The sequence below is a fragment of the Leishmania donovani genome, chromosome 30, assembly GCF_000227135.1.
Source record: "Leishmania donovani BPK282A1 complete genome, chromosome 30".
In the NCBI taxonomy this organism is placed as follows: Eukaryota; Euglenozoa; class Kinetoplastea; order Trypanosomatida; family Trypanosomatidae; genus Leishmania; species Leishmania donovani.
Genome location: NC_018257.1, coordinates 677,385 through 690,411, shown reverse-complemented (window position 1 = coordinate 690,411; position 13,027 = coordinate 677,385). Strand labels below are relative to the sequence as shown.

Sequence of the window (13,027 nt, the reverse complement as noted above, 5' to 3'; positions counted from 1 at the left end):
AGCCTTCGCGGACGCAAGGTTGAAGTTCTGCGTCGTCCCGCGGAACACGAGGTTGCCGCGCTTGTCCGCCTTCCACGCGCGCACAAACGCAAAGTCCGCCGGCAGCGCCATCTCCAGCGTGCACCACCGCCCGTTGAACTGCCGCGTCTCGCGTGGCTGGCTGTACTCGGCCACCCTCACCGCCTTGCCCGGCGCAAAGCGCACGGGGAGGCGGCCCTCGGCTACTGCGGTGCCGTAGCCGGTGGGGGTGTAGAAGGCGGGCAGCCCCGCACCCGCAGCGCGCAGACGGTCCACCAGCGTGCCCATGGGGCAAAACTCGATTTCAAACTCGCCGTGAAAGAGTCGATCCGAGAGAACGCTGTTCTCGCCAACGTAGCTGGTGATGATCTTCTTTAGCTGCCTATCGCGCGCGAGGGGCCCGGTCCCGTTCTCAGGCCCCGATGTCGTGCCAGCGATGAGGGTAAGCTGTTTTGTGCCCCTCTGGTTAAGCGCTTCGAGTAGCTCGAACGGGAAGCCGCAAAAGCCGAAGCCGCCGAGGGCGATGGTCGCGCCATCCCTCACATCCTGAAGGGCCTCGGCTGCCGTCAAGATGGCCGGCTTAAAACGAAACAGCGTTCGGCGGAGCATGTCAAGCAGGAAATGCCGGAGGAAAGCCCGGGAAAAAAAAAGAGCGGCTTCACGCTGACGAATTATGTGCGGAGGCTACTGTTGGGCGCAGTTGACTGGGCGGCTGTGCCGGTACGCGTTGAATGGATGCGAAGCGCCTCACAAGCTGATCGGTGGAGTGATCATGTCGATGAAGATTTAGAAACGAGATGAAGGATCATTAGCACCCGGGGGGGGGAGGAGGACGTTAATGGTACAAGTGCATGCGCGCAAGGTGGGAGAGAAGGGGTGGCATCAACGCTAGATGCGGGCCAGTTTCAGAGATCGAGTCAGTGGCTCATGCCGGTCTTTGGATGGTGTCGTTGGTGCACTGCTGCCTGCGGCGTCGCACACTCATCACCGACTAGTTGTCTCTAAGCAGTCATTAAGCCCGGTACGATGCATTAAGCCGTCGAGCAAGCTGGTCGACTGGCAAACCAAGCTAACGCGGGGATGCGCCCTTGATTTCAGGAATGTTGAAGGCACAGACATGTTGCTTCGCGATCGCAATGCGCGGCGTAAAATGGGCAAATCAAAAGCAGCATGCGCAAGAGGAAAAAGAATATGAGCGTCAGCGACGCACACATGCGAAATGAGTGTCCAGGTACGCATGCCAAAGAGCTGGTGCGTATGTGGGACACCGGACCTCACTATCGAGACCATAATGAGCGACCAAAGCGCTCGAACCGTAAACAGCACGTCGCCACCATCACCACCACCGCCCGGTTTTGTTATTCTGTTCGCAGATGACGTGTACTTCGTTGGTTGCTCCGAGATCGTGCATCCACACAAGCCAGATATCATGCGCCGGAGTACCTCGCGCGTGTCCCACGAATGGGATAGTTGACTCGACAAAGGCGGAGCAAGTTCCATTATGCCGACGAACCTGCGCGCACCCGCGACTGCCTGCTGCTATTGTGGAGTGTCTTTGTTTGTCAAGGCACACAGGCACGCACACAGGCTTCCTCTTCAAGTCCGTTTGAGTGGGTTCGAGTGCACGCGCTTCTCAGGGCACAGTCGACCAAGCGCTCAGGTGTAGTGTTCGTGTAAGCTGGAAAAGAGGGAGGAGGCCCTGAAGAGTGTCTGTCGCGGCGGAGGCATCGACTTGCAGCTCAGCAAGCGCATTGCGATAGAGATTGTGTGCCAGCACCCGCGTGGGAGGGGGGGGGTTTCTGACATGCCAAGAGGACAACCGCCATCAGCGGCCCCTTCCGCAACAAGAACGGCGAAGGGGATGCTAATAATAAAGGGGCCGCACACATGACTGCCGAGGGTGAGAGTGCGTGCGTAGTCTACCTTGCGCCAAAGTGAAGCAAAAAGTGGTCGTGGTGGTGATTCGGAAAGAAGCTTTAATAGGACAAGAGAAAGCGCAGAGTCGACAGCAATCCAGCACAAACACAGAGAGGGCGTGAGTTACTTCTTCCATGGGATGTCTTCCACGTGGGTGGCTGTGCATCGTTGCCTGCACTAGGTACCAGCGTTGTCATGCCTTCATGCGTGGATGCGTCGCACTCGACTTTGGCTGCGGTTATCGATATGATCTCGTACAGGAAAAGGATGTGTGGAGATGCCACGGAGGGAAGCAGTAGGGGCACGAAAAGCAACGGCAATGAAAAGAATTAAGAAAGACTATCAAGAGGACACAGAGCCATAGCGATGCGTGTCCTCTCCATCTGCTAGCAGTGCCTTGAAGAGGGGGGCCTACGCGGGTTGTCTAGATGCCCGCATCAGCGGGCGTGTTTGCGCATAAAGGAATGAGGGAGAGGTGAAAACTCGGATGATGAAAAGAGGCAGGAAAGGATGGACCAGATAGAGGGCACTTATCACTGTCCTGTTGTTTGTGTGTGCGTGCGTGTGCTCTTACGGCTTGCGAGTACGATACCTCGTCATCAGCCCAGCACAGCTTGTGAGGCCGTCAGCGCGATGAAAATGCCAGCCGGCATGCCGGAGAGGAGGGAGAGGTGGTGATGACGAGAAGGCAGACAGCAGCGCTTTTCGTTATGCTCTTCTTCGGTTCTGTCTTTATTTTGTTTGTTTCTTCATGTTTTTCCCGTCCGTTGGGTTGCCTTTCGCTGTGAGTGGGGAGAAACGAGTTCCGCAGAGGAAACTGTCGTCGAGGCAAGGAAAGCACGTTGGGAAGGGGGAGGTGGCGTGCGGTTGCAATGTAGTGAGGTTGCGCGCGACTAGGCAAACCCAAGACAGGACGTGATAGAAGGAAGCCGCAGCATCGCACAATTTCTCCAGCGAGAGAGACCGTCACTGGCCCTTCTATGAGTGCCGAATAGGAAAGCTCAAGTCAAAAGCAGCCCGCGTCGTCTTTAGCAGACGAGTGGCGTTGCCGTTGCTGCCTCCCTCCCAGCGCTGCAGAGCCGCACATGTTCGACGCGTCATTCGTACGTACTTGCGAAGGGGATCCCACAGCTGATTCGGAGAACGCAGAGGTGGTGCCGCAGTCGAGAGATGAAGCGACGCACGTCGGCGCGTCAGCATACACTGACAAGCAGACGTACAGAAATCGCCGAGCATGTGCAATGGATGTGCTCGTCTCTCACTACCTGCGGGGAGAGGGGGGCTACGCGATGGCAATGGGGCGAGCGCCACCTTTAATCATCCACAAAGGCAAACGCAAATACAAACAAGAGCGGGCCTTTTCCCTGCGCATCCTACATGCGAGGTCGCGGAGGCGGGCAGTCCAACCCGCGCGTCCCACCAAAGAGCTCATCGCTGTCCACCTTACCGCCGGGGTGCCACTCAGGAGGCGGGGCGGCAGCCGCAGCACGGGTCCACTCTCGCATCGCGGTGGCTGCCGCCTCATCCGGTAACTGCGGCGCGTCGGCAGCGCGAGCGGAGCTCATGCTGCACTGATGTGCGTAGGCCGACGGAAGCAGGTCTGACAAGCCTGTGTTCGCAAAGCGCGACAGCGAGGCGCTACATCGAGCGGGGGAGACGTCACGCACTGTGTGCAGCCAACTAACGTCCGCCACGGAAGCCTCTCTCTCGCCGAGCAGACCCGGCGGGATGTCCTTCATGGGTGGAAGACGGACGTGGTGCGTGCGAGCCAGGCACACAACGCAGTAGTACATGCCGCATACAATACGGCCTGTCTTTTTCGAAATATACACTTCATTATGAAGACGCCGCGTTTGTCCGCAGCGAGTGCACGCAAAGGTGTCCTGCGCTGTCGCTAAAGTGTGCCCCGTCTTCACCTTGGCGAACGCCACGCCTTTGACCACCAGTCCGTCGACTATCTGGCTGCGACGGCTCGCATCTTGCTCCGTCTGCTCGTCATATCCACCCTGCCTCTTGAGGTACTCGTCGGCATGCTTCTCAGTCGACGACGGCAGCTCCTCCTCTCGATGGAAGCAGAACACGAGCACCTGTAGCGCCCACAGGCCCTTCAGGATCACCCAGCGGTGGTTGTCGATGCACCCGGCGACGCTGTTGTCGACGAATTCCGCACCGTTACCGCCGGCGTCTCCGTTGACGTACAGGCTCAAATGCATGAGGCCCGTCGTATTATCCACGCGCACGTCGAGGTATGGCTGCGTTGCCGCCACAGCCTCACTGATGCGCCGCGACTGGCTTACCGAGTGATACACGTTTGCCCTTTCCTCATCCTCCGCCCCCTCTTCATCCGGGTCCAAGACGGTGCTGCCGGCCATGGCCCCCGCTCCACAAGCGGCCATTCCAGCTCCGTTGACAGCACCTTCATGGTTGCCAGAACGCTCCGCGAACGTCGGCGCAGAGGGGCCGTTTTCTTGCCGCAGAAGACGCAGCAGGACGTTTACCCGCTTCTCCAGTGCTCTGTGTTCCTCTTGCGCGGCGTCGATACTCGCCGCACTCGGCACCACGTAGCGGCCATCGAAGATGCGAGACATCGACGATGCAGGAGAGGTTGTTCTGCACTCGATATTGCCACAGCAGCGGACGGCGTGGCGTCGCTGACAGTCAAGGGGGGGCGACACACGCCACACACTCGTCAGATAGCGTCTGCCCTGCTCGAAAAAGTGCCACAGCTGCCACCGACACCACAGCGTGTACTCCTGCTGGCGGCGGTAGGCGCTCAGACCGCCAGGAGTGGCCGAAGGTAAGGAGCGTCGCCTCGCAGGGCCCCGCTGGCCATGAGCCATGGCTTCTTGACGCGGATCAGCATGCGATGGCCGATGAGCAGCCTTGTGCTCTTGCACAGTGTTGGCAAAGTGAGTGGTGTCGCCGGCCTTGGCGCGCGCGAGCAATGACAGCCGGTAGCGGCCCTTGGCACACGTTTGCCGCCACAGCCGCTCGTGCCTAAGGGGCTCCGTCGAGTAGGCCAGCAGCGCGTGCCACGCAGAGCTGGAGGGGTGGAGCACCAGGCCCGCACCCTCGGCCCACTGACGCACGCGCTTGCCGAGCATCGTCACTCCGATGCGCGACTCACCAGCAAGACGCTCAAAAACGCCTGCGCTGCCGCTTCTGTGCAACGTCGCCGTTGCACTCACCATGGAACCAGCTGCGGTCCCAACACTAGGATCGGTGCGCAGAGATGGGGAGTTTGTCATTTGCGGTTGCGAGGTTGCCCTGGCGTTCCGTGGCGAGGATTCAAAGGCATCGCGAACAGGCTCTGGAGGCGGCATCGGCGCTGCATCAGCGTCCGCCTGTCTCCTCGCCGAAGGCGGTAACTTGGGAACGTGGCAGTAGTACGGATTGGTGCGTGGTAAGGAGGTGACGACCGGGAATGTGGGAGACAGCGCTGGCTCACTGAGCTCCGCCTGCGCCAAAGTCGTGAGCGCGTTGGCGCACAAAGAGGTTCTGCTGCTGGTCGGGATGGGGGGGCTGTAGCACTTGGAGTCGAGGGGTGCACGCGGCCCGGGGTCCGCGTAGGCCGCGCCGTGATACTGCTGCCGCACCAGGTCAGCAGTGCACTCCGTGCCGGAGCCCCTGCTCGAAAGAATAATCCGCTTGCGAGGAGCTTGGCGATGACTGAGCGTCCCAGCAAGCAAGCGTTGTCGCCCTGCTGGCTGGCGTGGCACGAGCGCGAGCCCGCTACTAGGAACAGGATGACTTTTTGGGCGTGAGCGCAGCGGCGGAGCCGTGAGCGGCGGCTGTGGACGTTGTGACGCAGGAGCAGCGTCCGCAGCAGCAGTGCTGCGCGCCGGCCTGTGCCCGAACACCTGCTCATGAGCGCTGTCTACGGTGTCTCTTTGCGGTGCAAACATGGCGACCTCATGCACTCGCGCAGCGCAGCCGCAAAGAGCGCGATAGAGTCAGAGGGGAGTACCTAGAAATGGGGTATTCAGAAGATGCTGAATCGAAGGGTTCAGCAGAATCACGACGGCGCACGGGGAGAATGGGCGAGCGAGAGGAGGGGCCACGGCTGCCAGCGCCGCTGCTTGCGCGTGCTGTGCGTTACACGCAGGTAACCTACGGGAAGGAGGCGAGAGCAGAAAGCGAGCATGAGGCACATCATCAGAAAACAAGATAGCATGGCATACGTTCATAGGCCTGAGCATCCGGAGTCGCACCCGTCTCACGCGCTCATGAGGGCGTAGGCGTATACGCGCCACACTGCTTCTGCCCCCTTCGCCGGCTTCCCGTCATCGTCAAAACCGTCCTGTGGACTTCACCTGTCTCTCCACGTTGCCGCTGCCCGCAGTGGAGACGCTGAGGAAGTGGGCTCCTTGCCGTTCCTACGCGAGTTTCTCGCTTTTTGTATGGATTTCGTCTTCTTCACTTGTCTTTCGTTCTAGTCCACACCACACTCGGATAGGGAGGGGAGCGGAGGGGGGGAGCACGGGCACGTCGACTGTCCTCTGGAGGGGAGCGTCCAGGGAGAATCAGCATATATGACCACCGAAAAAAAAAAACACGGGGCAGTCTCCTGGCGCGGCTTCCACACACGAAAACAAAAGGGAGGAGACACGACACGGCGGCAACCTGAAGGCGAAGAAAACACAACAGGAAGCGATAAAGAATGCAAGTTCCACTCGACCGCCGAGAGAGAAAGAGAGGGAGACACACACAAATATACACACATACGGACCTGTGTCGCCGTCATCTATCTAGACGTCTATCAGGCACATGTTCTCGAAAGGCACGCCGATGCATGAAAGTAATAACAACACTAGCGAGCGAGAAAGGAAGCTGAAAGGGAGAGAGGAGGGCGTTGACAAACAAAGGCAGTTAAGGTAGACGCACAAGCAGCCCTCCGCCGCCGTGTGCGCGTTCGGCCTCTCCGTCCTTCACTTCTGACACGCTCAGCTGGTTGACCCTCATCCTTCTCCGCATTCAATCCGTCCCGGTCAAACGGAAGAAGATGCGGCTTGACGGGCTGTCGCGACCGGAGGTGCGCGCATCCGCGCTCACTGTCGCAGGCCAGCCGTCGAGGATGCTGGTAATCAGCTCCACAACGGAAGCTGCGGTGCAGCGAGCGCGCAACTGCTCGAGCTCCGTCTTGATCTGCGGATCGCTGGCTTCGCCGTTGGCACGACGACGCATAATACGCGTTACCTCCTCCAGCTCCGCTGGCAGTGTCAGGCCAGGCAGGCGCAGCGACACTTCACCGGCGGCGCCGCCATGAATACTGTCGTGGTACTTGCGCAGGTGCACAAAGTGTGGCGCACTCGCGTCGAAGGAGACAAAGTTGCCCTGCAGCGTTCGCTCCAGCGCTCGGTCGATCGACGCAGTCACAAGGGCGCCCACCTCCGGATCCACGGCAAGGCCGTTGTGCTGCAACGCCAGCCCCCACAGAGGCGATATCATGGCTGGAACGCCGAGCTTCTGCTGGAACACCACGCGGCCATGCAAATCTATGAGGCTGAAGTTAACCTGGTGGAAGCGGGTGGCCGGCATCTTGGCCACAAAGTCGGAGCGGCCCGTGTTACCGCCAACGCCGTCCACGTCGCACACGATGCGGAGATGCGGATGACACAGGATGCGCGCCTGGACGTCCTGGCCCACTGCTTGCAGCGACACGTCCATGTATGGAATCGCGGCTGCCGCGCTGTCGGGGGGCGGCTGCTGCTCTGGCATGAAGGCAGGTGCCGCAGCAGCTGCTGCGCCTAGCCGGTGCAACGGCTCCTCAGCGAATGCCTCTGGCAGCGTCTCTGCAGCAGTCGGTGCAGCGGTGTAGCTGACCTGAGCGGGTGGTGGCGCTTCCACGGCAGCAGGAGTCGGCTTCGCTTCGTGCCGAACACCGAGCACCGTGACCGTCTTCTCCACCTTGACGGCCCCTGTTGTCGGGTCACGCGCGGTGATGCGGATGAAGAAGGGCTTGTGCTCACCCTCGAGGGTGCCCTGCGCAGGTACCCGGCCGCGCTGCGGCACCACCTGCGGCGCCTGGTCGTCTACGGCGCCAAACAGCTGGTACTGCGGTTGAGTTGTGTAGATGTTGTCCACGTAACCCGGCCCACACGTGAAGAAGATCTCCTCCGGTGCTGCGTGGGCGACCGCGGCGGCCTGAGTGCTGGCAGCCTGCATCGCAGCGGCCGCACCGCTCGCAGTAGCGCTGCGTAGGCAGCTTGTCAGGAGCGAAAGCATGCGACGCCCCTGCGCGGAGAACGGGGCTGTTGACATGCTGTCGAGTTCCTTGGCAACCAGCGGCGCGCTCAGGTTGTGGCGCAACAGACAGTCCACAAGACGGCTCACCACGTCGGAATCCGCCCTTTCGTCTGCGGAGGGAACCGCTTGCATGGGCGGTCCCGCCACTGCGTGCGGCGGGTATGCCGAGACCGTCGGACTGGTGAAGGTCACGGCGCTCGGCAGCGCCATCTGCACTCGGCATGCAGACACGGCGCGGTGCGTCAACGTACTTGTCGCCGTCAGCAAGGCCGACTTTCCCGACGCCAACGTCACCGACCCGAAGGCCGGAATCTGGCGCGCAGGATCGTTGCCGACGGCGGCAGTGACCGAGCAGCCGGGGCACTGCACCGCCTCCAAGCCGTTGCTGGAGACGGTGAAGGAGATGGCGGGTGGCTGGCGGGTGAGTTGATCACGCACAAAATTCACAATCGTCATGCCAGGAATCGACGAAGGGTAAATGTTCTGCACGAGGCGGCGCTGCTCATCCGGATTCGAGTTTTGCAGCGCCTCAGACAGCTCCTTCACCCAGGCCTCCGGCAGCGTCAGTGTCTGCGGCGGCGGCGGCGGCTGCTTCGACACGGCTACAGAGACGGGGGCGGGCCCAGACGTCGGTGCCACGTCCAGCGTTGCCTTCGAGACAGAGCCGTCTGCGTTTGGCTGCTCCACCACCGCTCGTTGGGGCACAACGCGCGGCAAGACAGCCGCGGCTGAAGGATCCGCCTGCGGCACGCCACCGACTGTAATCTTGCTGCCAGGATTCGCGCTCAGGGCAAGTCCACCCTTGCCGTCGTCTTTCAGCGCTAGAGAGACTGCCGCGGGCTCCAGCGACGGCACATGCGATCGCTGCCGCAGCAACACCCGCCCCTGCGCGTCGCTTACCACGATCTGAACCGTTTGCGCTCGGCGGTGGCTCAGCGGCAGTGCGGCGACACCGACGCCAAACGCGGAGCTGCCGTTTTCCCCGGTCAGCTGAAGGCTGAAGCCCGGCGCCGTCGCGACAAAGCTGGGCATCGCGGCAGAAACGGGCTCCGTGAGGGTCACCGCTCCCGCGTTAGGAATGAGGGGGGGATGAATGCGCGTCTCCAATTCAGGCACGTTCCCTGCCGTCAACGGAGCCCCTGTGGTCGCCTCGAGCGTCTTCTCAGCAAGTCCGCCACTGGGCGCCGGCGGCAGCGGCGGGGTAGCGGTGAATGAAAAGGGAGGAGGAGGAGGCGGCGGCGGCGGCGGCGGCGGCGGCGGCGCGCCGTCGAGCGGGAGATTTGCGACCAGAGCGCACTCCTTCGTGTGGATGGGAATGCGGAACCACCCCGCCGTGGGTCTTAGCCGACGGCCATCGGCAACAATGTACACCGCATCTGGGCTGCAGCCCTCCGGCGCGCGCATACGCAGCACACTTATACCCTCGCTGCCATTAAAGGTGAGCTTGCAGTAGTGCTTCATCGGGTTGCCGCTGGCCTTCACAGTCGCGATGAGGTTATAGTCGTGGCCATCGCCGGGCACCATGAAGGCGGAGGCCTGCTGCAGCGACACCGGTCGCGCGATGCCGCCGTCAACGCCCAACTCGCACTCTAACTCAACCCCCTTTGGCGTTTTCACCTCCTCGATTACTAAGTTGGATCCGCTGATGCGCATCGCAATCGATGTCGGGATCCTCTTGACGACGCCACTGTGACCGTGATTGATGCAGTCGGCGAGACGGTGCTCCCCGCGAAACGGGTAGGCGGCATCGTTCATGTTGCACCCGATGGGCACCAGCTTATTGCCTGCGTGCGGCATTGAAAAGTAGCGAAAGCGGCACGAGAAAGAACGCGAAAAAAAAAAAACGTAAAGCGCAAAGAAATCGGCGCAAGCGTTCACACGCGAAGGCAGCGCGCCCGTGCACAGAAAACGAAGCTGGCCGGCTCAATGTGTGAAGGATGTATGTTCACAGTCTTGTATGAGGGGGCAAGGGAGGGGGGGGGACGGCGTACGCGTGTGGGTGTCCGTGTGCGTCTATGGATGTATGTATGCTCTATCGTGTATGGCAGCCGAGCTCGATCGAAGCAGCGGCGCAGCCACGGCAAAAAGGGATTTGTAAACAGAAGGTGCAATTTCGAGGAAGGGAGCAAATGCAGGCGAGGCGCCCTGAAGTCTGTCAGCGGTAAGCAGAGAGAGAATCAGGTGTCTGGTAGCATGCCGAGGGGCGCCTTCCGTCCGCCGTTATAGAGATGGTGCTTCTCTATCTCTCTGTCTTCTTCCTCGGCGCTCGCACGACCGAGGCCGTCACCCACGACGCATACACTCAACGGAGAGGAGAGGAGAGAAGATGGGAGCAATGACATGGGCGCTTGGCGGCATGCGAATACTGTGGTAACACTGCACGCAAGCCGACTAATGGATGAGCATGGCAGTACAACTCTCTCCTGAAAAGTGTGTCTCTTGGTGGCGAGAAAAGGATGCAAAGGCTACCAGACCGGTTTTCGCTGCTGCTGCAGTAAGCGCGGAGTCGGGTCTGACCTTGTGCAATCACTGGGTCGTACACTCGCATGGTGGGCAGCCGTGCATTTGTGTCGGTGTCGGTGCAGCACCCCTTCTTCGTTCTGAGCGCGCACAGAGGTCCTAATGGCAAAGCCGGAGCGGTGCCATCGTGCAGGTTCTGTAGATGAACGACACACACGCACACATGGCAGAGACTTTGCAGTGGCCCCATCCACGCCTATCTCCTCCGTGGAGCGTAGAAGTGGCACCGATGTCGATTGGTGGCTCTTTTCGTTAGCGCTCGTTCATCGAAATGTTTATCTTCTTTAAGCGTCACGTTAAACGTCAAGTTTTGGCCGAGACTCGAACATGTTGCGCCATCCTGCGCGTTCATCGCCTCTACAGAGGTGCACACTTGCACACACACAAGGGAGTAAAAAAAAAAAGATGCACAACAGCAGTTCGAGCACACATGCAGCCTGTGCGCGGCACGTGCACGCACCTTCCATGGGCGGGGGAGTCATGAAGAAAGCAAAAAGGCCCGCCCGCACGCCCCCCCCCCCAATGAGACATGGGGAGCGCCACCCAAGTGGGCTCCTTGTGGGCTTTCGCTCTTGTGGGCACCCAACAGACGCACGCGCAGCAATACACTATAAAAACAAGAGTATCGTCCGAGGTACTGAGAGCACCTTCTGCTAAAGTGGCGCGTGGGGCACCTACCATCCTCTCTAGCGTCTCACCTCAGAGGCCGCGCTCGACCTTTAGCACCTCCACCCGCTCGCGAATCTCTTCCACCGTGGCGGCCATCTGCTCCAACGTGTCGTTCTCGCGAACCAGCACAATGTCATCCTCGTAGGCGTCGCGCGCCTCCTCCTCGCAGATACACTGAATCTCAGCCTCCATGTTCTCCGCTCGCTTTGCCTCGCTGTACTGCCGCTTGGTCAGGCGCTCAAACAGAACCTCCGTGGATGTGTGGAGCACGACCACCATGTGAAACCAGCGCTCGGGAAACAGCTCGCTGGAGTGATAATCGACGACGTGGTTGCCCCGACTCACCATTATGGGCTCCATAAAATCGAGAAGGCGATCCTCGTCCTTCTCCTCGATAATGTGCGTGTCCAGCTCCGTGTCGTACTCGGTGTAGAAGTGGTTCTCTTTCACAAGCTTACCCACCTCTACGTGCTGAAAGCCGTCCAGCTCCGCGGCGATCATCTCCGCCATCGAAGTCTTCCCCGTTCCGGGGGTGCCGGTGATGAGGATGTTGATGCCTTTTGGTTGCTCCATGGCTGCGGTGCGGACAGTGGTGGCTTGTTGGCACGTGAAAAATTGAAAACACAGGATATGTGAGAAGCTCAGCGTTGCAATGAGCAACTTGCGCGCGTCTGTCTGCGGAGGTATTCGTCTGGAGACCCCGCTTCTAGAGGGCCATGCGAATGGCCGCGGAGGCCCACAAGTGTAGCGAGGTCGAGGATGCGGAAGGGATCGGAGAAGCGGGCAGGCGAATGGGAGACCATGAGAATCTGGAAGAGGTCAGTAAGACCAGACACAGCATGTCGCACATGGGGCGCTCCAGCTCCCAAATCGAGCAGCAGTACAGGAAGAGGGAAGGTTCTCGTACGAGCCGAAATGCCAGGTATCACCGCCTTCAAAGAGGGAGAAAAGAGGGAGCAAGAGGCGATCTTCATGGATAAGGCTTACTGCTGTGACATGAGAAGACAAGCAACTGAAAGCAACTACAACTCCTGCAAAAACAAGAAGCAAGAAAAACATGCACGCGTCCACCTCATTGTGTGGCACACGTGCAGCCAAGAAGCAGGCCATGAGAGGGTTGCATGCGTCAGCAAGCGGTGCGCAGGAACGCCCGCTCCATAAAGGGGGGAAAAAGCGTAGGGCGCTGTCCTTTGCCCTTGTTCGGCGCAACTCTCTTCAAAAGCGTTCCCACTTCCCCACCGGATAAAGGCTGCAGACTGCTTTGCCGCGCGCCTCCTCACTGATGCAGCCCTCCGGGTGCCCACGTACAGGCACTCCAAAGCGCCCTAAAACAAATCTCCGCGCGACGGTGGGCGCGACGGGCCCCACGCGGCCGCCACCGACACCTGCTCGCGGCGACGCTGATCGGCTTGATAGCGCGCGAACTCTTGCTCAATGCTGCCCTCGTGCGCACTTTCATTGTCTAAGGAGGCACCGCGATGCCGCTCCCACATGCTGAGCGACACGTACTTCAGCTTGTTCATCTTCTTCCGGCCAAGTCGGTGGCCCAGCATAGCGGCGTGCTCGCGGAAGCGCCGTCGCTCGACGGCTTGGTGACACACCGTGCACCACATTTGGTCAGGCGGCAGCAGCTCCGCGGCGAGCTGCGATGGCCGCA

General features: G+C 60.4%; 5 protein-coding genes across 5 annotated transcripts; all 5 read right to left on the bottom strand.

The window, feature by feature from the left end:
• On the bottom strand, positions 1-627 carry LDBPK_301910 (succinyl-coa:3-ketoacid-coenzyme a transferase-like protein; the record flags this gene model as incomplete). The annotated part of the gene is made up of 1 exon (XM_003862855.1): positions 1-627. A coding segment is annotated over one exon (627 nt), but the record flags the coding sequence as incomplete, so codon positions are not given.
• A 2,681-nt stretch (positions 628-3,308) lies between these two features.
• Positions 3,309-5,126, bottom strand: LDBPK_301900 (hypothetical protein, unknown function; the record flags this gene model as incomplete). Its single annotated transcript, XM_003862854.1, has 1 exon — positions 3,309-5,126. The coding sequence occupies one exon, from the start codon at positions 5,124-5,126 to the stop codon at positions 3,309-3,311; it is 1,818 nt and encodes a 605-aa protein (XP_003862902.1).
• A 1,783-nt stretch (positions 5,127-6,909) lies between these two features.
• LDBPK_301890 (hypothetical protein, conserved) lies at positions 6,910-9,978 on the bottom strand (the record flags this gene model as incomplete). The annotated part of the gene is made up of 1 exon (XM_003862853.1): positions 6,910-9,978. The coding sequence occupies one exon, from the start codon at positions 9,976-9,978 to the stop codon at positions 6,910-6,912; it is 3,069 nt and encodes a 1,022-aa protein (XP_003862901.1).
• Positions 9,979-11,400: 1,422 nt separating this feature from the next.
• Positions 11,401-11,943, bottom strand: LDBPK_301880 (hypothetical protein, conserved; the record flags this gene model as incomplete). Its single annotated transcript, XM_003862852.1, has 1 exon — positions 11,401-11,943. One exon carries the CDS (start codon positions 11,941-11,943, stop codon positions 11,401-11,403), a length of 543 nt encoding a protein of 180 aa, XP_003862900.1.
• Positions 11,944-12,695: 752 nt separating this feature from the next.
• LDBPK_301870 (hypothetical protein, conserved) lies at positions 12,696-13,025 on the bottom strand (the record flags this gene model as incomplete). The annotated part of the gene is made up of 1 exon (XM_003862851.1): positions 12,696-13,025. A coding segment is annotated over one exon (330 nt), but the record flags the coding sequence as incomplete, so codon positions are not given.
• Between the last annotated feature and the right edge of the window lie 2 nt (positions 13,026-13,027).